The sequence below is a fragment of the Bison bison genome, unplaced genomic scaffold, assembly GCF_000754665.1.
Source record: "Bison bison bison isolate TAMUID 2011002044 unplaced genomic scaffold, Bison_UMD1.0 scf7180017864452, whole genome shotgun sequence".
Lineage (NCBI taxonomy): Eukaryota > Metazoa > Chordata > Mammalia > Artiodactyla > Bovidae > Bison > Bison bison.
The window spans coordinates 166,455-191,023 of record NW_011495014.1 but is presented as its reverse complement, the minus strand read 5'-3'; the positions used below and the strand labels follow the sequence as shown (position 1 = coordinate 191,023).

Sequence of the window (24,569 nt, the reverse complement as noted above, 5' to 3'; positions counted from 1 at the left end):
GATCTGGCTCTGGACTGGTTGTATTCCAAATCAAAACCGTGCTTACAAGTTGGTTGTTTGCTGTCTGTCTCAAGGAATTAGCTAATCCTGGAAGGGGCAATCCTTCCACGTCAACCCCATAGGCCCCAGTGTGTCAAAGCATCAGAAAACAGACAATAAAAAAACACAGTGAATACAGCAAGCTTAGAGAATCTCTCTACTACCAGCCCTGAGTGACTGAATCACCAGGAACACTTTATAATCTCTGGGCTGTCTTTCAAGGCCATGCAGTTCACGACTCAGTATTCTGACCCCTAACTATTTACAGAAATCATTCTCACCATCTCACTCCAGTGCTCTTGACCCAGAGCCATTCTTTGCTTTTTCAGAAAGCAAATGGGATTAAAGTCCAGGGCTGGGACTTCCTTCTTGGAGTGTTTGACAAGGACTGACGTACTCTAGGCCCTTTGAATCCCGGAAGTCCAGGACACACCCAGCTTTGGGTGCAGCATCCTGAATGCCGGAGTGTAGGTACAAGGACTGAAGCAAACAGCATTTCACCATGAGGGACCCACTGACAGACTGTTCGGTGAGTAGCTCCGTGTAATTTGCGTGCCTGCGTGTGAAAGGCGGCTGAGGAGTAGATTTATATACTAATGGATTTGAACTTAAGAAATTTGAGACGCTCAGAAGCCAAACATGTTTGGATATTGGCACTGGAACAAAAGTCTGTGGTTGTTCTTTGGTTTAATTTAAAACAGAGCTCTTTCTAGCAAATGACAGGGCAGGTAATTGTCATATTTTATTTTCCTATTCTTGGAAAAACTTTGAGTGGGTATAACATTATATTTACACGCAGATGGTGGTTGTTCGGGAAACATACCAGTGGTGCCAGTGTAGAACGTAGGACACACAAACGTGTGGAATATCTGCAGCTAGTCTGGGGCTTTGGGAATTAAGTCGGGTGCAAAGGTTTTGCGTATTTTCCCCTTTCATTTAGAGTCCAGAACTGCAAGTCCCGAAGGAGGAAGTACAGGCTGCACTGTCCAGCCTGCAGTGGTCCTTGGACATGTTTACTGACTTGTTTGTTACAATCCTGAGAGCATTTAAAAAAACAGAAAGTTGGTCAAAAGTGCAGAGACATTGTGAGGTCCTTAGCCACAAGAGCAGAGATGTAATTTAGGAAATGAGAAGCAATTAAAACAGAGGGTGGGGGGAGGAAATAAAGTAATCAAGGATTGTTGTTGTGTTGTCCCAAGAAATGATGCCAAAAGGCTAAAACTGGTGACATCAGAAGCAAGGGACTGCATTCATCCTTCAAGTATTTTATTTAAAAACAAAAAAAGGTGGAGAAGCAGATCAACAGGGGATGTAATAAAACCCTAAAGAAAAAAATCAACAGAGAGTTTTTGGTTTCATTTGTGTTTATTCAATGGATGTGGAATGTATAGGCTTAGTGAAGATGAAACTGAAACTGTCATCCCACCAAATGAGTCAGGAATCAGACGTGCTAAATGAGATAAAGTCATAGCGGCTAGTAATAGTAATAATGAGAACATAGTAACAGGCTCTGCCTACTTTTACTTTTTAAAATATAATAGCAGTATGTGTATTACTATTGTATGTTACTATTGTTTTTACAAATAGTAATATGTGTATTACTATTTGTAAAAAAAATTCCAACAATATGGTTTCATTCAGATTTTAAGAGTGAAAGGTCCTCTTCCCTTAAATTTCCTCCAGCAATCTTTTCTCTTTTTGGTCAGCACAGATCACTTTTCAAAGTGTTTTATCATTTACGTATTTGTTATTTGTTTATTTTTCACTCCTTGCATTTGCTCCCTTACTAAAATGTTAACTCCTCTCCTTTCTCCCCATTGATACTTTGGTGATGTTTTTGCATGGGATGGGTGAATGGATGGGGGGATGCAACAAGTGGAAGCAAAAACTTGGCATCGATGATCACTAAAGAAGAAAGTCAAGAACAAGAGAAGAGTGAGATAGTGGAGAGGAAAGCCGGGACAAGTTAAAAAAAACTGAAACCCTAACATTCCTTTCCAAGGCTGACTCTAGATTCAGAACTAGGAGAACTGTTTCCTTTGAGCAGCTCCCAAGACAATCCATCACCACGTCTCTATGTCAGCTTAATTCTCCCTCCCTGACAAGCACAGGTCCTTTTCCCTACACTGGACCATTGCCCCAAGGACTCTTGTCCTTGTCTCTAAACTTGAAGGTTGTCTCTCTAGGCCCAGTGCCACCAATCATAGTCTGGGAGTAGAGAGTGGGAGGATATTCCTTCAGCCAGGGTTTCTGACTCCTCTAAAGTCAGGGAATCTTTATTTATTTGCAACTGTTTCATCTCCATCAAGCATTAGAGTTGATTTCCTGGTGCAGTCCTGGTTTGTGCTTGGGGAACAATGCTGTGTGGAGATGAGCCTGAAATTTAGGAACAGAAGAAAACAACAGAGTGGACTGCAAAAGAATGCTTTGTGAAACAGGGAGTTTCATGAAGAAACCAAAATGAGTCCAAAGTTTTAACCACCTGTAAAATATCCCATTTCATGAGTCCCTGAGGTTGCCCAGGGCACAGTTAATTCATAAAGCCTTCCTGAGTCCCCTTTGCTGTTCATCTGAAACTATCACAACATTGTTAACCGGCTATACCCCAAAGCAAAATAAAAAGTTTAAAAAATAGTAAGAGGTTGGTTACATAAAATATTATACTGTCTTGAACTTGGGGGAAGAGTAGGTGCTGATTAAGGCACTGTGTTGTACCAATATTCCTACATTAAAAAGAATTCATAAAGATGTAGTTTAGCTACAGTTCTGAACTTGGTCTACCCCAGTAGATCCATATATGGAAATCAGTGGGTTGAGTGACCTTCAATGGGAAAAAACATGACCTCCTTATTTGTGTTAGTTCCTAACTGTAACTAAGAATTTCCCCCAATTTTGAGTATAACAGCAGTGTCTGTGACCTTGTAACTAATGAAAATCACTTATATTTTTATATAACATTAGAGTTGGTTACAGATATCTAGAAATACCATTTATACACACTCAGTGTGACTTAAAAATTTGAGTAATTTTTAAGACTTGTTATTTAGTATGTTAATTAAAGAGCACACAAAATATCCTGATTTTAAATTATGTTTTATAAAACATATATCAATATAGTTTTCTTTATAATCCTGTTATTTTGTTTTATGAGTTTGAAAATATTTTTATGAGTAAAATAGATTTCACCAGTCTGCAAAAAAAATTTATAAACCTCTTCTTTTAGGTCATGCTCCAATGAACAAAATAGACTGATAGCTGGGCCATTCTACCTCACAGATCCGGGTTAGTGTCTATGCTCAAATTATCAGTCACTAGGGTAGCACACACGATGCTTGAGTGCTGTGTGGAGCTTTTAACTAATCTTAATACTGTCAGAACTTATTTGAAGGAGATTTTTTTAAAGTCCTGTTTTTGAAAAAGAGAAGAATTGGCTCTGGGACTTGATGCTTTAATGCCTGTGAGCTTAGCTTCTAAACCTAAAAATATGCCAAGGGAAATCATTTTCAAATCCATGTGTAAGGCAACAGGCTGGATCAAATTATCTTCAAATGAAATAATCTAATCATTAAAAAAAAAAAATAGCACCTTCCTAAGAAACAATGCCAAAGAAATCAAGCGCAAATAATAAGCTATAGCCAAGGTTTTGCTTTTACTCACCCCTTCACTACCCAGGAAGGGACTGTCAAAGCAGGCTTTCTTGGGTCCACATAGTCAGCCTCTCAGGGCCACACAGTCAGCTGCTGAAACAGTCCTGTGGGTTCAGATGCCAACTTGAGCTTCCCATCTCAGTGGTTCAGCCTGGGCTGTAGGATGTTAACTTGCATGATGTTAACTGGCACTAATTCAGAGGATGACAGGGCAATGGTCCATGGCTCCTGCGGGATTCTGGGACACTATAGAGATAAGCAGGCAGCTTGAATCTGGTGTGGTTGTCCTTGGCCCACACCATCAATGAGACATACGATGTGCCATTTCACATTTTGTGGGCCTGTTTCCTCGTCTGTAAAGTAATAAGAGGAAAGGATGAAGTAGCTTATGTTCTTTAATGTTCTGTATCCCACGGTCTATGACAACCTGCCAGGGAGATTCTGAATATTACCCGGATGCCTAATAAATACAAGAAATCCCCTAGTTTAGAGGATATTACATCACATGAAATCGGTAGCACAGTGCCTGGCATATGAAAGGCATTGAACAAAAGCTTATTTAATTAAATTTAAGTAGAATATCAGGTTTGTTTAACACTATGTAGATCATCATTACCCCTCCCCCACCAAAAAAAAAGCCTCCAAACTTTTCATACTGGCACTTAGAATAAAGTGAATTTTTCTAGACTAGCTGAATTTTACCTTCTTAATCATTCAAAACATGGAAAGTTAGAAAGAACAGCTAGGCCAAGGTGGATATAGAGTATTTTCATTTTCATTTTTCATCTTTCATTTCATGTTCCATTTGCCTAGATTACTAAGTTTTTTTGTAAAGATATTATTTATCCAACAGAATTTGCTTACAAGGGCTGGGCAGAAACACTTTCTTACCGGCAGAATAGGAAATGTCTGTGTACATCAGCTGTCTACCTAAAGGGATTTTTAGGGTCTCAGAAAGATCCCACTTATTTCTCCACCAGTCTGCAATCTCTTTATCAGGAAAAAATCTTTTTTTCCCGGTAATTAATGACCCCAGGGAAAAGCAGCCTGTTCATACAGTAAATTCATAGGGAGATGTAAGATCAACAGTAGGGTCTTTCTTGGAATGAATATTTGGTAAGGGGTGGGATATTCAAAAGTTCAGTAGGTGGGAAAAGAACATGAAAAAATGATCTTCCACATTACTCTGAGCAGAGCAAACTCTTCGGTGCCCGTTGATGACGTTGAGGGGCCATCTGCACTGCTCATAATGCTGAAAGGTAATGCCACTCTGAGTTTACTTAGTGTGGTTATCTGCATGTGTGCGTGCTATGTTGCTTCCTTCTTGTCCGACTCTTTGTGACCCTGTGGACTGTAGCCCGCCAGGCTCCTCTGTCCATGGGATTCTCCAGGCAGGAATACTGGAGTGGGTTGCCATGCCCTCCTTCAGGGGACTCTCCCCCACTCAGGGATCGAACTCAGGTCTCCCTCATTGCAGGTGAATTCTTTACCAGCTGAGCTACCAGGGAAGCATGATTATACTGACTACCTGTTTATAAAATATATTTATTTCTGATGGATTCTCTAATTGATTTGCTCCCCTAACATTTCTAATCACAGTTCTGTCCCTAACTAATGAAGCTATCTTTTGCTGTTTGGGCCTTAACTATAAAATAAGAGGATTGGACTTTAGTAGTTTCCAAACTGTGGTCCATGGAATCCCTTCAGAGACCCCTCTGCTGGGTGAGACAGAGTGGGGAGGAGAGATGGGAGAGGAGAGGGAAAGCCAAAGCCAAGGTCAAGAGATTTCATCCTCCCAAAGCAGAGAAGGTCTCAAGATTTTCTGCTTACATACGCACCCCACCCCCTACACACACACACACACACACACTTGCTGGATGAGATTGTCTCTGGGGTCTGCTTTGATGTTTACACAAGTCTGCTTTCCACAGCTTTTATCTTCAAGTCTGAATAGATAGTACAAGATGAAAAGCACAGAATCAATGAATCTAAAGAAGTGGTTATGCTGAAATAATGAAGGTATTCTTAGCAACTTTTTTTATTTATTGATGTCACCTTTATCTCAGTCTGTTTATCTCAGTTTGTTGGGGAGTGTCCAGTACATTGTATGTAGAGTTAAAGATTCTCCCCATTGCTGTAATAAGCAGAACATCCCATTTTTATTTGATCATTGAGTTAACAACAATGTAATGTATTGAAGAATTTCCTAACTTGTGTGTATCTGCACACTGGTTTGGGGGAGGGGTTACAGATAGGGTATAGCTGGGGGGCTGAGCTCAGTGGCCAGTTGCCTCTGCCTTGAACAACTTTGTCCATTTATCACATTGTTCTAGCACAGATATCATTTTCTACAGATACCATGATGTGAAAAAAGGAAGTACTAGTCTATTAAATGACAGGAAATCTTCCAAAATCTAAAACTGGGACTCTCAGGGGCAGTTGAAGCCATAAGATATGATTGATTTGAGCAGACTCTTATTTAAAATAGATAACTATGAATACCTTTGAAAAAGATAGGCGGTCTCCAGACTTCCATAGCTCACCCACTCTGCACTAAAAGCAGTTGAGTTTTGAATCACTGGTTTATAAACTTTCAGAGCTGTCTAACTTCCTAGAACTAGTCTTCTGGAGATAGTATTTTTAAAAATTAATTAATTTATTTTAATTGGAGAATAATTACTTTACAATATTGTGATGGTTTTTGCCAACATCAACATGAATTGGTCACAGGTATACATGTGTCTCCCCTACCCCTTCCCGCCTAGTTCCCCACCCTATCCCTCTGGGTTGTCCCAGAGCACCGGCCCTGGGTGCCCTGTTTCATGAATCAAACTTGCACTGATCATCTATTTTACATATGGTAATATACATGTTTCAGTGCTGTTCTCGGAAGATGGTATTTTTTAAATGTGTCTTGGAGAGTTTTGATGCCTTGATAAGTTCAGGAAATGCAGTAGCCCCAGGACAGGGAAAAATTCTCAACCGGTTCTGCTCATTCCCACTTCCGTTAGGGGCAAGGTTTCTCCTAGTGGCCCCATCCTCACACATGGTGTCTGAGACACCCGATTCTTTCCTCAGGACTTTGGTTGCAAATCGTCTCTTCTGGTGATGGTGGGCTGCGGGGGTCCGTGCCCTCAGACAGCTCATCACAGAGACCCTTCCCTCCACTCCTGGTTTTCCAGGTGGGAGTTTCTTCTCCTCACTTCTGCTCTGAAGGCTCCAAATCCTTCCATCTGACTCTCTGCTTTGTCTCCGCCTTGTTATTGTTCAGTCACTGAGCCATGTCCGACTCTTTGCGACCTGCTGGGCTGCAGCACACCAGGCATCCCTGTTCTCCACTATCTCCTGGAGTTTGCTCAAATTCATGTCCATTGAGTCAGTGACACTATCTAACCATCTCATCTTCTGCCACTCGCTTCTCCTTTTGCCTTCAATCTTTCCCAGCATTAGGGTCTTGACTCAGCTCTTTGCATCAGATGGCCGAAATTGGACCTTATAGTGTTTAAGAGCAGAAAAACTCACTTTGCAAGCAAGCATCCAAATCTTTCTCCCCTGCACATGGCCCCCTGATGTTTTTGTTGAGTCTTTATTTCTGCTTTGGTGTAAGCTAGAGAGAGAAACAGGATGCTATTTCAAAAGACACTGCTTAATACTGTGTAATACTTTGAGATATTTCTAAATAAACAAGAATGCTACAGGACCTATAAAAAAAATCATAAAATTTTATTGAACATGAAATAAGATTTGAACTAATGAAAAGACTTACTGTGCCCTTGGATGGGAAGTCTAAATACCATAAAAAAGTTAATTTCCTCAAATTGAGATGTATAGATGTAATGCAATTCCAATTAAGATCTCAGTGGGGATTTTTAAAAATTGTAATTAGATAAATGTTCATAGGGAAGAATAATTGCACAAGAATAGTCAAAGAAATTATGAAAGGGAAAGAAAATGTTGCTTAAAAAGAGCAGAAACAGAGTTCTCTGGTGGCCTAGTAGTTAGGATTCCAGGCTTTCATTGTGTAGCCTGGGTTCAAGCTCTGGTCAGGGAACTGAGATCCCACAAGCAGCTTGGCTTGGTCAAAAAAAAGAAAGAAAGAAAATATCACAATATTGCAATGTTGAAAAAAGAGCAGAAATGTGTTGTTATCTCTGTAACTTAGGTAGCATGAATATAAAGGGATATCATAATTAGTGTATGTATTATTATTATTTCTGAAACATAATAATGTTTCGTAATTTAAAACAAAAAGTCTGGGCTCTGTAATGACCTGGAGGGTGGGATTGGGGGAGGCGAGGGAGGGAAGAGATATATGTATAATTATGGCTAGTTCACATTGTTGTATGGCAGAAACCAACACAACATTGTAAAAATAAGACAAACAAACAATAAATAAATCACTTGTAGATGTTAAAAAAAAAAAAACAGACTCTGATTTAGAACAATGTTTAGCTATATATTTTAGAAATGCAAAATAAGAGTGGCTTTGAAAAAGAAAGTCTGTTATTATAGTCCTCCCATACATAAAATATGTCCCTAAGTAGAGAGTTAGGGCTCAGGTAGAGGCCCTCAGGATCCAGGCTCTCTCTCTTTCTGACCTAAAATCTTAGCATGTGGCATCCACCCTCAAGATAACCTTATGGCACAGCTGTCATTTTAATTCCCAGATTCAGGAAAGAGGAGGAAGGAATTTTCACTGAAGCCCAATATGAACTTTCACCCATCTCCCTTTGGGAAGCATTTAATTGCATGGCTACACATAAGGGGGAGAGAGGTTGAGAAATGACTTTATTCCAAGGGCATGTGCCTGCTTAACATTTCTCTATTTTCTTTTCATGATACCTAGTTATGTTTTATTGATGTTATTCAGTGTTATGGGAAGGAAATAAAAGGCTTAAGGGAGAATTTAGTGAAAATGTTTAGGTGACTAAGAAATAAACAAAAAAGCTAAGCAATTTTAAAGTGCTTACCAAACTCTCCCATTGTACTTGTAAGGGGAAGAAGAGGCCTGAGAGTATCATGTCATTCACAGATAACAATTTACGTTTATGAAAATAAAAATGAGAAATCTTGGTTGCCACACTGTGATTTTACTCTCATGCCTCAGAGGAGAATCATTTCTTTTTTTCTTTGCAAACTTTAAACTTTATTTTGTATTGAAGTATAACCAATCGGCTTCACAGGTGGCTCAGTGTTAAAGAATCCACCTGCCAATGCAGGAAACACAGGAGATGTGGGTTCAATCCCTGGGTCAGGAAGAACCCCTGGAGAAGGGAATGGCTCTACACTCCAGTCTTCTTGCCTGGAAAACCCCATGGACAGAGGAGCCTGGAGGGCTATAGTCCATAGAGTTGCAAAGAGTTGGACACAGCTGAGCACGTATAGCCTATTAATGTTGTTGTAATTTCAGGTGAACAGCAAGGGGACTTGGCCATACATATACTTGCATCCAAAACCCAAAACCCGCTCCCATCCAGGCTGGCATATAACACTGAGTAGAGCTCCATGTGCTATACAATAGGTCCTTGTTGGTTATCCATTTTGAATACAGCAGTGACCTTCCCAAACTCCTTAACTATCCCCTCCCCCGAGCAACCATAAATTCATTTTTGAAGTCTATGAGTCTCTTTCTGTTTTGTAAGTAAGTTCATTTGAGAGAGTCATTTCTTCATAATGAAGGCTACACCCAAGTGTGTTTTGCTTGCTTAGAAGATAGTTTAAAAGTTTGTGACTCGTTTGCTGCAATTAAAAAAAATATATATTTTCAGATCCCAATCCTCATTTCAGCTTTTTTGGACAAGAAAGCTGGTCTGTGGTCCAGAGTTGCTGTGGCAGCCGTCCCTCCAGCTCACCGTTCCCAGCCTGCTCTCCCTTATCCAGATGTCTGACGGTGCTGTAAACCTGTGATTTTGCAAACCTTGCTTTAGGAGTCAACAATGTCCTTCTAAATACCTTTGCACTCTGACCCCAGTCCTTGTGTTCTGGGTGGTTTCAGTGAGGCTGTTTTCTCCTATTGTGCATCTACCAGGTCCTGTGGTGGCTTTCTGTGTTAAATTCAGGGGAAAGTTAAACTACTGCATAAAGATCAAAGGATGTAGTATCTATAAGAGTATGTCACTACATCCTAGTGTCGGTTGGTCCCACCCCTGCAGGTAGGGGCCTGTTTTGGTCCTTTCTCCAGGATTTTATTCCTCTGTGCCCTCTGTCCTATTTGCCAGTCTACCAGCCCCTTACTCCAGGTGCTGGCTGACAGCTGAGAAGTTGTCTTGCACTGAAGATTCCTGTATGGAAACATGGTTGTCCCATAGGAGGTTCTCAGGAAGTCTGAGTTTCCTGTCCTTTCTCCTTCTCAGCAGGGTGACCAGCAGCATGCTCACGACATCTGAGGTCAGAAAGGGGCTGGCTCATTGTCTGAGCAGAGTCACTGCATGACACTCAGTCTACACAGAATTTGCATCCTCCTGGGTGCAATCTCGTTTTGAAAAATGACATGGGCCATCCCATCTCCCAGATGGAAACACCGAGATGATGCGTTTGAGACTAGATCACCTCTCTCACCCACTCTGTTGTCAGGAAAGCAGCAGAATCAATTGACACCCTCTTCCTATGGGCAATCATCATCTATGTCTAGCCTCAGCAATACAATGTTCAGAAGAACATTGTGGAGTTTTGAGCCACATGACAAAAATCTCTCGATTGGAATATTTTTGTCTACAACTAAATTCATATATAGATACACTGTTAAAGGTTTATTTATAAATATATAAAGGTTTGGTTCAACCAAAATGTTCACCTCATTATTATAACATTCTTATTACGAAAGTTCAATGAGATATAGAGGGGACTAGGAGAAATTTTATTAACAAATTATTCACTTACTTTTTCTATCACAGTCAAGAAAGACTCACTTTAATGGTTCAGGGTTTGTCATGAGGTCCAGAAATATATTGGAATTTGTGGGGGTGACATAACATGAATCTGCAGTGTATTTCAGGATGTATTTTTAGCTTTCCTGGGACTAAAAGGAGTGACAGGAATCCAACTTCACCCACTGATGAAGAGTTTGCATTTGGCCTAGGAAGAAACAGATAGACCAGCTCTATTTTTGAAAAGTTCTCCAGAGTCTTTCACATCCAGACAGAAGAGACTTCCTCTTTATTTTTAAGAACTCATCAAAGTGTGCATTCTGTAGCTGCAGAATCATTTACGAAGACAGCCCTCATCACAGCAGCATTCTGAATTTACAGCAGTTCGGTCTTTGGGAGTGCTCCTAACCCTTCTGTACATCTTTTCTGTTTCAGTATAATAAAGTATACAAGAACCTGAAGGAGTTTTCTCAAAATGGAGAAGATTTCTGCAAGCAGATCACATCCATTCTTCAGCAAAGGTACAAAATGCATGTTTGCACGGAGCAGTTTTTCCTCTTTAGTTGCAGCCAGCGACAAGACTGGAGGAGTGATTACAAGCTGTCCTACTTTCCAGAACGCAGTGTTATATTTTGGTACTTGAGAAATCAGTCTGAAGAGTGATTCTTCGCTATTGCACATTTATCACTGGGGTACCATAAAAATCAGGAAACAACAGGAAGTAATTCTGCTTGGGAAAGCTCAGTCAAGTCCCTCTGATTATCACCCTCTCCTGGGGCCCACCATTGTGCCTGACCTATACTCCCATTACTGTGCTCTTCACACTGATGGCAATTATTCGTCTGCTTTTCTGTCTCCCTGGCAAGGGCAGCAGCTGTGTCTTACTCATCTTTGTATGCTGAGCTCTCAGAGTCTGGCCTTTTGACTTCTTCAGTAAGTGTCTGTTGAGTGAGGACATGGATGAATAGAGTCACCATTTTCAGTATCATCTTCTCTTAATACTACACTTGATCATGTGTAAAGCTCTTTATTATGCTGAAATGAACACACTTAACTCAGGCAAGAAATTACAAAAATTCCTGCTTAAAATTAGAGTCCCCGAGGATTGAATTGGGCCTACAGTGTGCTTAGGCCATTTCTCTACGTGTCGACAGTTCTGTAATAAACAATTCCAAAGAGACCTTCAAAAGAGATTGGTTATTCTTTCAAGGGAACCCATTTCAAGTTTAAAATACTGTACGTGTGCCATAAGAGCAAAGATGCCTGAGTTAATTGCATCCTGTGTTAGTAAGTCAAGAGCAAGGGAGAACATTCACTGGTCCTGATAAAGAACATAGCTTTATCAGGACCAGTGAATGAGGCCAAGGAAAGATACAGGAGAGTTCAAACATGCTTTTATAAGGAAGTAACCAGGTTTGAAAAGACCCTGATACTGGGAAAGATTGAGGGAAGGAGGAGAAGGGGACGACAGAGGATGAGATGGTTGGATGGCATCACCAACTCAATGGACATGGGTTTTGGTAGACTCCCGCAGTTGGTGATGGATAGGGAGGCCTGGGGTGCTGTGGTTCATGGGGTCACTAAGAGTCAGACACGACTGAGCGACTGCTCTTTCACTTTTCACTTTCATGCATTGGAGAAGGAAATGGCAACCCACTCCAGTGTTCTTCCCTGGAGAATCCCAGGGACAGCGGAGCCTGGTGGGCTGCCATCTATGGGGTCACACAGAGTCAGACATGACTGAAGCGACTTAACAGCAGCAGCAGCAGAGCAGAATATAGAATTTGAAAATCTAGCAAAATTATGTGCACATCTCTGGGGTAAAAATTCCATAGCATAAATACAAAGAGGGGATCTAATGGTTTACCTAGACCCAAAGAATTATGCTGGCTATTAGATTGTATATGCAATGAATGCTTTCCTGAACAATGGGCAAAGCTAATCTTTCACAATTAAATCATTTCCCCTTAACCAAGATACCTTGTGTGAGTTGCTTTATATTTATTCCTGATAAAGGTACATTTTGCAATGCCACCTCACACTTGAGCTTGAAGCTCTCCATCCTTTGCTCAGCTCTTGGATCATGTAGTTAACCTAAAGGATATCATCCATGCTAAAAGAGTAGGTGTTTCCAAAGAATTGTTTTCTAATGGACACAAAGTCCCTACTAATCTATGAATATGCGGTATATTGTATTTTTTTTCCCAACAAATTCCCTACGTGTCAGCTGGCAAAGACAGATGCTACCTCCCTCCATGACTGGGTCATTTCTTTCCCACTGGGAGTGATTCTGAGGTTCCTATCTCTTCCAAAGAAGTGTTTGAGAACATAATTACCATATCAAAAGGAGGCGTGGTCGCAACCAACATAGCTGGTATTACACTTGCCTTCACTGTCCCCATCCTGTAGTTAGTTATCAGTAGTTAGTTCCCTAGACATACAAAAGATAAAAAGCTGTTTCCCACCAGTTATCCAGACATGAGCACTCCGCTTATTTTCCTCTTAAATGCAAAATAAGATGGGCTTATTACATATGAATCAGTGATACCTTTCCTTGGTATTAGGAAAATACCTAGAAAGCCAATACCCTTGGAAAGAAGCTATCATATTACTTTGGCTTTCCTAATGACTCGACAGTAAAGAATCTGCCTCCAATGCAGGAGACCGGGGTTCAGTGCCTGAGTGGGATAGATCCCCTAGAGAAAGGAATGGCAACCCACTTCAGTATTCTTAACTGGAGAATCCCATGAACACAGGAGCCTGGTGAGCTACAGTCCATGGAATTGCAAAGAGTTGGACATCACTGAGTGACTGAGAACATCGTATTACTTAAGAGTATAGACAAGTAACAGGAAACCCCATCAGACAAGTAAAAGGGTACCCTTAGAATATGTACAGCAGGCAGTTCTACTGAGACACAGAAAATCATGACATAGAAATTCATGAAGACAAATCCAGCAGCCAACATATGAAAGATTTAGTGAGAGGACATATGGTGCTTAAGAATACCTGCCACATAAAATGCATTCAGTAAATATTTGTAGATTGAATTAAAAAAACGAAAGCTAGTTTAAGGTTTATTTTCTTATTATTACACCTGTATTGTTAAACAGGGCCCTTACTATCCTTGGATATTAACAGTTGCAGACACCTTGCTTAAGAATCCATTGGAATGTGCTTCTGCTAACACATCTGTATTAGCTCCTGGCTACAAGGGACTGCATCCCAATCAAGCTTCAAGGCCAGATAATGTTCTATTTCCAAGCTCAGCTGCCTTCTTGCATTTGTTCTAATTGGTGGTGATAGAAAAGTGTGTTGGAATTGAAACACCATTTTGCCTGGAAATTCTGTAATTCATGGCTGTGCTTAGCTTCTTTTATCTAATTAGCTGCTTCAGTTTCCTTTTTTTGTAGTAGCAACTCAGATTTAGCCAGAAACACACAGCAGCTCCTAAAATGCCTAATGCCAAAGCCATCACATTCACTTCAAAACAATCACAAATCAGATCCAAAAAAACAAAGGCACATTTCTAGAAACTGTTTGAACATTTGGTTCCCTGCCCCACATAGCTGAAGTGTAAACAGGCTTTGATGGGAAAAATCAATTATTTTTTTCCTCTATGAAAGCTTAAGATCAGGTTTTCAAACAGCAAGTACCACAACTCTGGACATAAAACATTTTTTTTAATTAAAAATAAAAGAAGAAAACAAAGAAGGAAGTGTAGTTGGTCATTGTTTCATCTACAAGGCATTGCAGAGGCTGTCAATAAAAGATAAGTGATTAAAATGAAATCTTTAATAAATCCTTATCTTTTCTAGTCTACCATAGCTTGAGTGATCTTAGTTCCCACAACTTCAGCCCTTTTCTGTGTATTGATAGCTTCCATACGTACTAGGCAATACGTCTTAACCTGTACTTCAAACCATATATCCAACAGGCTATTGGACATTTCCAGCTGAATGCTCCATGAAACCACAATGGAAGCTTATCCAAATAGAGTTGATCAGCTTTTCGCCAAAGCTGGTACTCACTCCTTCTGGATTTTTAACCATGATTACCTGGACCTCTGCCCACCCAGTCAAGCCCAGTATGGGGGATCCACCCATGACCCCTTCTTCTGTCTCAGTGATCAGTGGCTGCTCAGTCATGTCCGACTCTGCAATCCCTTGGACTGTTGCCCACCAGGCTCTCTGTCCATGGAATTCTCCAAGCAAGAATACTGGAGTGGGTAGCCTTTCCCTTCTCTGGGGATCTTCCTGACCCAGGGATCGAACCCAGGTATTCTGTATTTCAGGCAGATTCTTAACTGTGTGAGCCATCAGGGAAGCTCCTCTGCTGTCTCAACTCATGACCAAGTCCTTATATTTCTCTCTTCCAAACACCTCTGCTCCTCTAGCTTTGTTTTCATTTCATGGCCTCTGCCATTGTTCTGGCAGAGCACTCTTAACCTGTCCTCTGCCTGGGGGTACTGCCCTGCCGCTGGGCAGTTTGTACACTGCATGAAGGCACCTGGCTGAGGGGCATTGTGAAAGTAGAAATTTAATTCACTCTCAACCTTCATGTCTGGTACCTGGGCTCAGAGCTGTGTCCCTTCAGAGGATCTAATTTTTCTCACCCAAGCAAGTTGCCTCAACTAGGGAGCATCTAAGACATCTTTCACTTTGTGGTCAGGACCCTGTTTAAGACCCTTCAGAAGTTTCCATGACCTTTAGTATAAAATTCAGCCTTTGTAGTATTTCACAGAAGGAACTTTAAGATCAGCTTAAAGATCACATCTCTAAGATCACATCTTTCAGATCACATCTCTCCACCTTACTTATGGTCGCTGCTTGTAGAACCACTTGCAATCACCTCCCCACCCCTCCTACCTGCCATCATGGGTCCTGGCAGTTGTACATGCTGTATCCTCTGCCCAGGAGGCACTTCTACCTTCACTGCCAGCTTCCACTCAATGCATTCTTCAGAATTCAGTCATCCCACTCTGGTTGGCCTCCTGGTCAAGACTCCACTAGTATTTATCTCTGCTGTGGCAGTACTGCCTTTCTGTTCACTTGTCTGTCTCCACTACTGGACGCTGAACTCCTTAAGGGTCTTTGTATCCCACATGACTTGCACAGAGTAGGCATTCATTGGATGCTCACTGAGGGAATAAATGTATTCTCGTGAGTGATTCTGTGCCTTTAGGCACTCACAACCTCACACTTTTTAGAAGTTTAAGTTATGCTCTTTACAAGGAGTAATAAATGAGTGTGTCAAAGAAATGTACTTAGATAGAGTATTTTGAACAAAAGCTAGAAGAGAATAATAAAATCATAGAAGAGACCAGGAAGTGCGTTAAATGCATCTTATCTTTGGTTTCTCTTACTTAAAGTCTCACAATCCAATGCACTATGTGAATACTCTATCCCACCCCTAACTTACAGATGGGGGTATGGAAAATGTGGCATATTGTAATTTCTACTCAGATCTACACAGGCATGGCGTCAGGGCATCTTCCAAGCGGGCAGGCCATTTGGGGCACAGCTATGGGAGTGATCCAGTTCCCTTCACAACGTATTAGGGTTTTCTATGGTAAGGGACACCTGTGGTCATCAAGCCCAGTGGCTTTTGTACCTGGTAGCAAAGGGGTCTGTGGAAAGCTCTCAGGGGTCACTTTAGCAGGTAGGAAGAAATTAATGGGCGGGACTCAGCACCCTTTTTCATTCCTGTTCCCACTTACTCAGAACACAGCATCTATATAATATGGTAGGATTCTGTATAACATTTTGCTTTCCAGTTGAAAAGTTTTAAAAACTGCCTTTCTTATCTATTTCACCTGACTTCCCCCACAACAAAGCTCCCTCTCCCCACCCACATAAACTCACTCAGTTCAAGAATTAAGACACAGAGGATCTGAGGTGCTAGACCAACCTTAGCTGTGCATCCCCTGGGCCAGAAGCAAGCAGAGACTCAGTGAAACTCCCAGACTGGACACCCAAGCAGCGTGACCTCCAAGTCTCATCTTCCTAGTTCTCCTTTTAGACACTGTTCTCAGGAACCAGAATAAAGGCAATGAATAATGATGAAGTGGGTATGGTTGGCTAGCCAGAGAATCCCACTGCTCAAAAAGTAGTACCTGTGTAAAAATGTCTTTCAATTTTCAAATTGTTATTAACTTTTATATACAGCCTATTTGTATGAGCTTGCCGCTATCTTTCAAATGGCAAACTGATAAAGCTTGTGTGGAACATGTCAGCATATCAGGTCCCAAGAAGCTGTTGCTGATAGAAAGCAGGAGGCCAGGAATGGGGGTGTGATATTGCAAAGAGTTTCAGACTAAAATTTCTTCTTAATTCATAATAAAGGGGGGAGGGTTGTCACCTGCTGTTTTCAGTCTTGAGAGAGCCTTCGTTCAATTTTAACCGATTCCTCATAGACACAGAAGCAGCTACAGTTTTCATTTTTAATCTCTTTTTATCATCTTAATTTTCTTAGAGTAGAGCACTCGAAAATTGATTACCTGGTCACTTATAGTCTTACAATTTAATTTGTGCCCTGTCTAAAATATTGAATCTGATACCACATATTTTCTGTCTCTCATGTTTTTTTAAATATGATTTATTTTCAAATCTAAGACAAATGTTAGTCTTTGACTTATTGGTTGATCTTCATTATTGCTAATGAAAATGTGTTGACCTGCCTCCACATGCTGAGAGGAAATTAGAATATAACTGGATTAAAAGTCAGTGCATGCCATTTCCCTGGTCAGGGATTATTAAGACTCACTGGAATATTCCAAGATTGAATTACCCATCCAAAAAGATACATCATCAATTTCACATGTGCCAAGACAATTGCTTGGAGAGAGAATCTCAACTCCTATTAGATACAGTAGCTGTAGGGCTAGAACATTAGCTCAATGTTCTTATAAACTAGTTTCCAATTATTTTAATGAGGGGGGAAAAGTCCACGTCTCAATTTGAGGTTAACTCTGCCTCTGTTGACTTTCTTCACATGTGGTGTCTTCTAGACTAGGAGCCATATTAAAGCACATGCCTTAGAAGAAACCAGTGTGGCTGGGGGTGCGCATTGCCATGTCTGCCTTGGGAAAACATGTCCCTTTCTGACTCTGTCCATTCATTTCTTTTTAGCAGGAATTCGGAAAGGATGTATATTCTGCTTCATGGGACCCTAAACAGATGAGCCACATGGCGGTGTTTGTTTCAATTTGCAAGCATTCTAACCTATAACAATGACAGCTCTCTCCACACTTACCAGTTGGAATGTGGCTTTTTAGAGTGATTTTTCTCTGGGGAGGAATTTACCCATTAACCTCTGCTAAGATAAAGCCATTTAGGTTCAGAGGCCAGAGAGCTTTTCAGTTGTAAGCAAACTCACCAGAAAAGGAGCCTAGCAACATGTTCCCCTCCTGTACACAAGTTCATCCTTCCCACTTTCTCATTTCCTTACCTTCTGACATGTAGGGTGGTCTGCTGGGGATTCTGAAATGGTCATTAGTGTTAAAATGCAAGAGGAAATAACTGCAACCTATTTCACTTGGTTGATGACTCTTTGCGACCCCATGGGCTGTAGCCTACCAGGCTCATCTGTCCATGGGATTTTCCAGGCAATAGTACTGGAGTGGATTGCCGTTTCCTTCTCCATGGAATCTTCCCAACCCAGGGATCGAACCCAGGTCTCCCACATTGTAGACAGACGCTTTACCATCTGAGCCACCAGGGAAGTTCTGAATGTTGGTGTTAAATATGAAATATATGTAGTATTTATGTATTGTGGTGGTTTAAGTCTCTAAGTCATGTTCAATTCTTTGGACTCTTCTGTCCATGAAATGCTCCAGGCAAGAATAATGAATTAGGTTGGCATTTCCTTCCCCAGGAGATCTCCCCAACCCTGGGATAGAATCTGGGTCTCCTGCATTGCAGGCAGATTCCTTACCATCTGAGCCACCAGGGAAACGAATATATTTATGTAGTAGGGCTACCATTAGAGTATTGAAGGCAGAGAGACAAAGGGCACAATTGTGCTGCTCAGAGAGGCTGTGTCCAGCTCAGTCTGGCCTCAGAGGGCTACCTTGGTGACATGTGATATCAGAACCCCTCCTCCCCCACTTTCCTAGACCCTCAAGACCTCCCCCTCCTCATCCAGGAAAGCGCCTTACAACGAACTGCACAGACGCTTTTGGAAGAAGCCCCAGGAAGCTCATTCTGTCTTCTCCTAGGCTGCTGTGATCCCATTTCTACCTGCTAAGCCTCACGAGTTGTGGTGAATCACAACACTGCAGTTAAAGGCAGAGAGAGAGGCAGTGTCAATTTTGAAAAGCATTTGCTTCTGACTCCCCTGTAATTCTCCAGTTTCAGAGGCAGAAGAGTGGAGTGCTGGGCAGGCGGGTTCTTGAGCCAGACTACCTGGGTTTGCATCCCAGCTGTCACTTCTTCATGAGTGACCTCCAGCAGGGCAAGTTACCGACTAAACTCTCTGTGCCTCAGCGTTCCCCTCCATGAAATGGGTAGAGTCAGTGTGCCTTCCTGATGGGAGTGATTGCAGGTTATAAGGAAACATACCTGAAGCACTTAGAATGTTGCCTGTCATGTTGTATAATAAATGCCGGAATCACTAGTTTCTGTGTAGACAAAACACAGGTCAAGCCTCATCAACATGTCACAAATTTGTCAGGAGAGACTGCACTGTTTGGACACAAACCTCATGGGCAGGATTACAAGAATTTTTAAGCTGTATACCAACCTATAAAACTACAAATCTACTTCCTGTAGATTTCTAAGATAATTGTATGTAAAGAGAAGCCTTCCAAAGCAAGAGATGCTGTGTGGTAATTGGGTCTCTCTAGGCTGATTTCCTACCGTTCATGAGAGAAAGCCAGCAGAGACACGGAGCTCAAAACAGAAGAGCCCATCAGTTCAAAGTGAACAGGACCCTCTCCTTTCTTGCCACCAAAGCCCATTCAGCCCCCTCTCCCCCCTACCCTGCAGGTGAATCAGAAAGGGTTAAGGATGTAAAGGAACACCATGCTTCACACTCTTGACATCGTCTTTTTTTATTTCTGCTTAGCCTCTGAGCTATCTTATACAACCTGCAAGAACTGTGTAAAAGTGAAACTGAATTCTGAGGAAGAGCCTGTGCCTGACAGCATTCCCTTTCCTGGGGGAGCCATTCAGGATGGTTCTGGAGCTGTGGATGAGAAAATTGTGCCTTCTTTCCCCCACACCTCTCTGTCTCTGTATATTTGGGGTGTTCTGAATGTTTGGAAATTCTTTTGGATACATACTCATAATCATATTGTTGCAGGAAAGGGGACCCCTTCCAGGGCCTGAAACTGGGCTCTTGTCTAACACTCGGAAATGAATTGTCCAAGGAGACACATGTGCTGACAAAGCAAGAGATTTTATTGAGAAACGGCACCTGGCCGGAGAGCAGGAGGGTAAGGGAACCCAGGAGAACAGCTCTGCCACGTGGCTTGCAGTCTCAGGTTTTACGGTGATGGGGTTAGTTTCCGGGTTGTCTTTAGCCAGTCATTCTGACTCAGAGTCCTTCCTGGTGGCGCATGCTTTGTTCAGCCAAGATGGATGCCAGAGAGGAGGATTCTGGGAGGTGGTCGGACATGTGGTGTCTCCTTTTGACCTTTCCCGATCTCTTCTGGTTGGTGGAGGTTTATTAGTTCCATGTTCCTTACCAGAACCTCTTCTGTCATAAAACAACTCATGCAAATGGTTACTATGGTGCCTGGCCAGGGTGGGTGGTTTCAATCAGTGTGCTTCCCTAACAATATTAGAAAAATTAATATTTATTAAGAACTCATTCAGTGTCTATCACTATCTGAGCTCAACAAATGCATCATCACTTTTAATGTTCTATGTGTGGCTTCCAAGCAAGAAAGGAATGCTAGAAATGAAACGCCTAAAGATTCCTCTGGTTAGGATGGGTTAGGAGAGGGTTTATGTATCTAGCTGTTGCAAGTGCTAGAGAGTCGTGTACACTGATGTCAGAGCTGAGCACAGTTCAAATGTGTGGGACTGAATTTAAATAATTCAGCAGTTTAAAGTTTTCAAAAGTAGTGAAATGAGAACAGACTTGTAGTGGAGACTGGTTAAAAATTCTAAGCAAGACCTGATAGGAAGTCTATTCATTCATTCAAGAAATACATGCTGAGTACCAATAACATGCCAAGCACTGTTCTAAGCCTAGAGATATAGCAATGAGTAATACAAAATCCTGACCCTGATGGAGCTTACGCACTAGAGATGTTCATAGAAGCACACTAAAAAATTATGTGATGTAAGATAGTGATAAATGCTAGGGCATAAATAAAGCTGTAGGGGATACTTACAAGAATGCTGTTTTCAATAGGCCTCTGAGGCAGTGATGTTTGCACAAGACTGGTTGAAATTGACAGGAAGGAGAATGCCATGGGGTTATGTAGTAGACCAACTACCTGGCAGAGGCCGCAACATGTGCAAAGACCCTGAGGCAGGATGACATAAGGCTACTGAACAAGGGTATGGTGAACGAGGGGATGACAGGAGAAGAAATCAGAAAGAGGGCCAGGGGCCAGGTGGTGCAGGTCAATAGAAATCAATAGAAATAGAGTCTTTGAGCCTCTATTTAGGTGATTGCCACATCTTAATTATCATAAAACCCCTTAAGGTAAGTCTGATTACTTCCTTTTAAAGTTTTCTAAAGCCACTCACTGGAGAAGGAAATGGCAACCCACTCCAGTATTCTTGCCTGGAGAATCCCAGGGACGGGGGAGCCTGGTGGGCTGCCATCTCTGGGGTCGCACAGAGTCGGACATGACTTAAGCGACTTAGCAGCAAAGCCACTTTACTGAGTGACAGCCTCTCCTGGGATTCTAGAACATTCAAGTTCATTGAGGGTGGTGGTCTCTTTGAGCTTGCTGCCAACCAGGACTCTCTCTCTCCATCACTCTGAACTTATTCCAAGAGCAGAGAAATCTTTTTTAAAACACTATGAGTTATTTCTTTATCATCTTCATTATTTAAAAATATTTGTCTTAACCTTTTCTTATTCTTGAACAAGGCCTGCTACCAAATGGGTGTTTTCTGCACCTAGGCCTTAACATACATCCTGAATAACTTGGCACACAGCTGTATTAATGAAGAAAAATGAATAGAAATTTAGCAACAGGTTCATAGCCTATGATATCTGGATTTCACTTACAAAATAGAACTGTCTTTCCTTCTTTGGTCCATAACACTGAGTCTAATTTGTGTGAGAACATCCAAGTATTAAGTTAATTACTGGAGAGTCCTGAGATTGTTCCCCAAATGAAACGGAGTCATAAAATAATTTTTAAAGATGTTTTATAATAAAAATAGAATTGAAAGACTGAAAAATATGTAATAAAGACTCTCTGGTCTATAGTAAGATGAAAAACACAGTATGAATTCAACTTAATTTCTTACATTTTTATTATTTTCATTGAAAAGTGAGGAGATGAATAAAAATGTGTCTTCATTTTAGTTATAGATGGGCCTAGAATGGGACATGGAAAAATCAGTTTAAGATGAGAGTGATTCAGTCTATCCCAAAGAACTATTTCTTTTGAGGGGCATGCCCAGATTCCCTAATGGGTCTTGTCTTGCATACAAACTCATGGGAATTCATCTTCTAAATCCCGTGTTGGCCCATTAGGAAGCATGCTGTTGTTTAGTGGCTAAGTCATGTCCAACTCTTTTAGGACACCATGGACTCTAGCCTGCCAGGCTCCTATGTCCATGGAGTTTTCCAGGCAAGAATACTGAAGTGGATTGCCATTTCCTCTTCCGGGGAACTTCCCCACCCAGGAATAGAACCCGAGTCTCCTCCATCAGCAGGCGGATGCTTTATTACTGAGACAGCAGGGAAGCCCCAACTAGAAAGTTACTGTTTGGTTAATTCCATTATTATCTTATTACCAGCTATTATAGTCTAGAGTTAGTCTGACGGTTCTTATGTCTCAGGATAAGTAGGAGCGTAGTTGGAATAGTTTGCAAGGACTGCCATAGCAAGGCACCACAGACTGGGTAACTAAACTTCCAGTCTTACTGTCACTTATTGTAGCTTAAACTATAGAAACATTATTGTGTCACAGTCCTGGAGGCTGGAAGTCTGAAATCAATGCGTCGGCCAGGTTGGTTCCTTCCAGGGACTATAGGGAAGATCTGTTCCATGCCTCTCTCCTAGCTTCTCTGGTCTGCTGGCGTTTAACCTTCAGGATCCTTAGCTTGCAACTCATCATCCAGCTCTCTGCTTCTTCATCTTTACACAGCATTCTCCGTGTGTGTGTCTGTGTGTGTCTATGCCCAAATTTCTTCCTTTCATTAGGACACATCCATATTGAGTTCTAGCTCATCCCAGTGACTACATCTGAACTTGATCATTTACAAAGACTCAATTTTCAAATAAGGTCATATTCACAGACAAAAGGGTTAGGACTTAAGCATGAGAGAGTAACAAGCAGGAAGGCCAGGGGTCTCCAAATGGAGGAGATAAACTGCAAGTGTCAGACATTTTTTTCTCTCTCTTAATGGCAGAAGGAAACAAACTAGTGTTGCATTTTTTCCCCCTTCTCTATACAAATTTAAAAAGAGGTTTCTCTTAAAATTCTGTGTTGCCTTTATGACACCTGGTTCCACCTGAGCTTAACTTTTCTCAAACCTTGAGCTAACCAATGCATTTTTCTTATGGAAATGTTTGTCTTAAGCTTTGTTAATGAACTATGTATTCACCCCAGACTCAGTCTTCAAGTCAGTTCTGCCTAAAGGCTCAGACAAACCAGTATGTTATACTCAAACATTGTTCTCCTAATCTGGGTTAATGGAACTATATAGTTGTATGGAAATCTGCCCTTCTTCAAGATTCATGTCAATCGTTTTATGGCCCAGGATGACTCACCTGGTGCCAAGATTATCTCAAAATGCATCTTGTGGATGAGGGGCCTGGTACCATTCTCTGAGTTTTGAGACATTTCCTTTCTTTAATTAGTGGACTGCTAGTAGCTATATAATATCCAGCTAAAGACTAGCAGGGGAGCACTCTTTCTGCTCCCTTCTGATGTCTTTGTCAGAAGCTTTCTCTATCTCTTTTATACTTTAATAAAACTTTATTGCACAAAAGCTCTGAGCAATCAAGCCTTGTCTCTGGCCCCCGATTGAATTCTTCTCCTCCGGAGGCCAAGAATCCCGGCGTCTTTTGTGGTTTAGCAACAACCTTTCAGGAACACAATCCAACCCATAATGCTACTGTACAAGAAGGTTAAATTAAAACTTCTCTCCCTTTTTAGGACTCTTCTGGATATCCTTAAGGGTTACACCTAGGACAGGAGAATCCTTCTAGTAGACAAATCATTTCCTTATGCTTTACATTATCAGCCTGAGTCCTCCTTCAAATCTTTGTGTGTGTATTTGTGTTTTTCTTGATTTCCAGTCATTGTATTCTATCCAAAAACTCTCCCTTTGCTAACAGGGCAAATCTGGAGATTAATTATGCCAAAGGACTTCAGAAACTGGCAACCAAGCTAAGCAAAACATTACAGAGCGCAAAGAAAAAGTAAGTACATGGAAGAGGTAAGGCAAAAATCACTCTTAAAAATAATTTTTAAAAAGTGACATTGTTGTGGCCACACATTCCGGAAAACAGACTCACTCACAAAGATAGTGCAGATAGTGGAGTGCAGTTTATTACACCAGCAGGCCCAAGGCAGAGTCTCCTCTTAACCAAGAACCCCGACCAGTTTTTGTGAAAACCTTATATACCCTAAGTGTACATGCTCAAACCCACCTCCCCAAAGTCTCTGAAACTAGTCTGAATAAAGGACAAGAAGAATACAATCAAAGTTAACCTGTGATTTGTATGCCTTAAACCTGTGATTCGTATGCCTTAAGCCTCGGTAGCTAACCGTGGACAATTATCAATAGGCCTGTGGTCATACCCCAATAAGCATAATAGAATTTCTGCTTCTATTCGGTTACACAGATAATTAGGGTATTCTTTTAGGTGATGG

General features: G+C 41.3%; 1 protein-coding gene across 3 annotated transcripts in view; it reads left to right on the top strand.

Annotated features, from left to right (window-relative positions):
* The first annotated feature begins 299 nt into the window (after nt 1-299).
* The window catches only part of NOSTRIN (nitric oxide synthase trafficking), a 63,298-nt gene continuing 39,028 nt past the window's right edge, over nt 300-24,569 (top strand). For 2 of the 3 annotated variants that reach the window (XM_010858930.1, XM_010858931.1), the window contains exons 1-3: nt 300-568; nt 10,988-11,073; nt 24,032-24,115. In XM_010858930.1, the coding sequence (XP_010857232.1) occupies nt 542-568; nt 10,988-11,073; nt 24,032-24,115 (197 nt within the window). In that variant the 5' untranslated portion in view covers nt 300-541. The remainder of the gene's footprint in view (nt 569-10,987; nt 11,074-24,031; nt 24,116-24,569) is intronic. The other variant, XM_010858929.1, reaches the window with a different exon arrangement.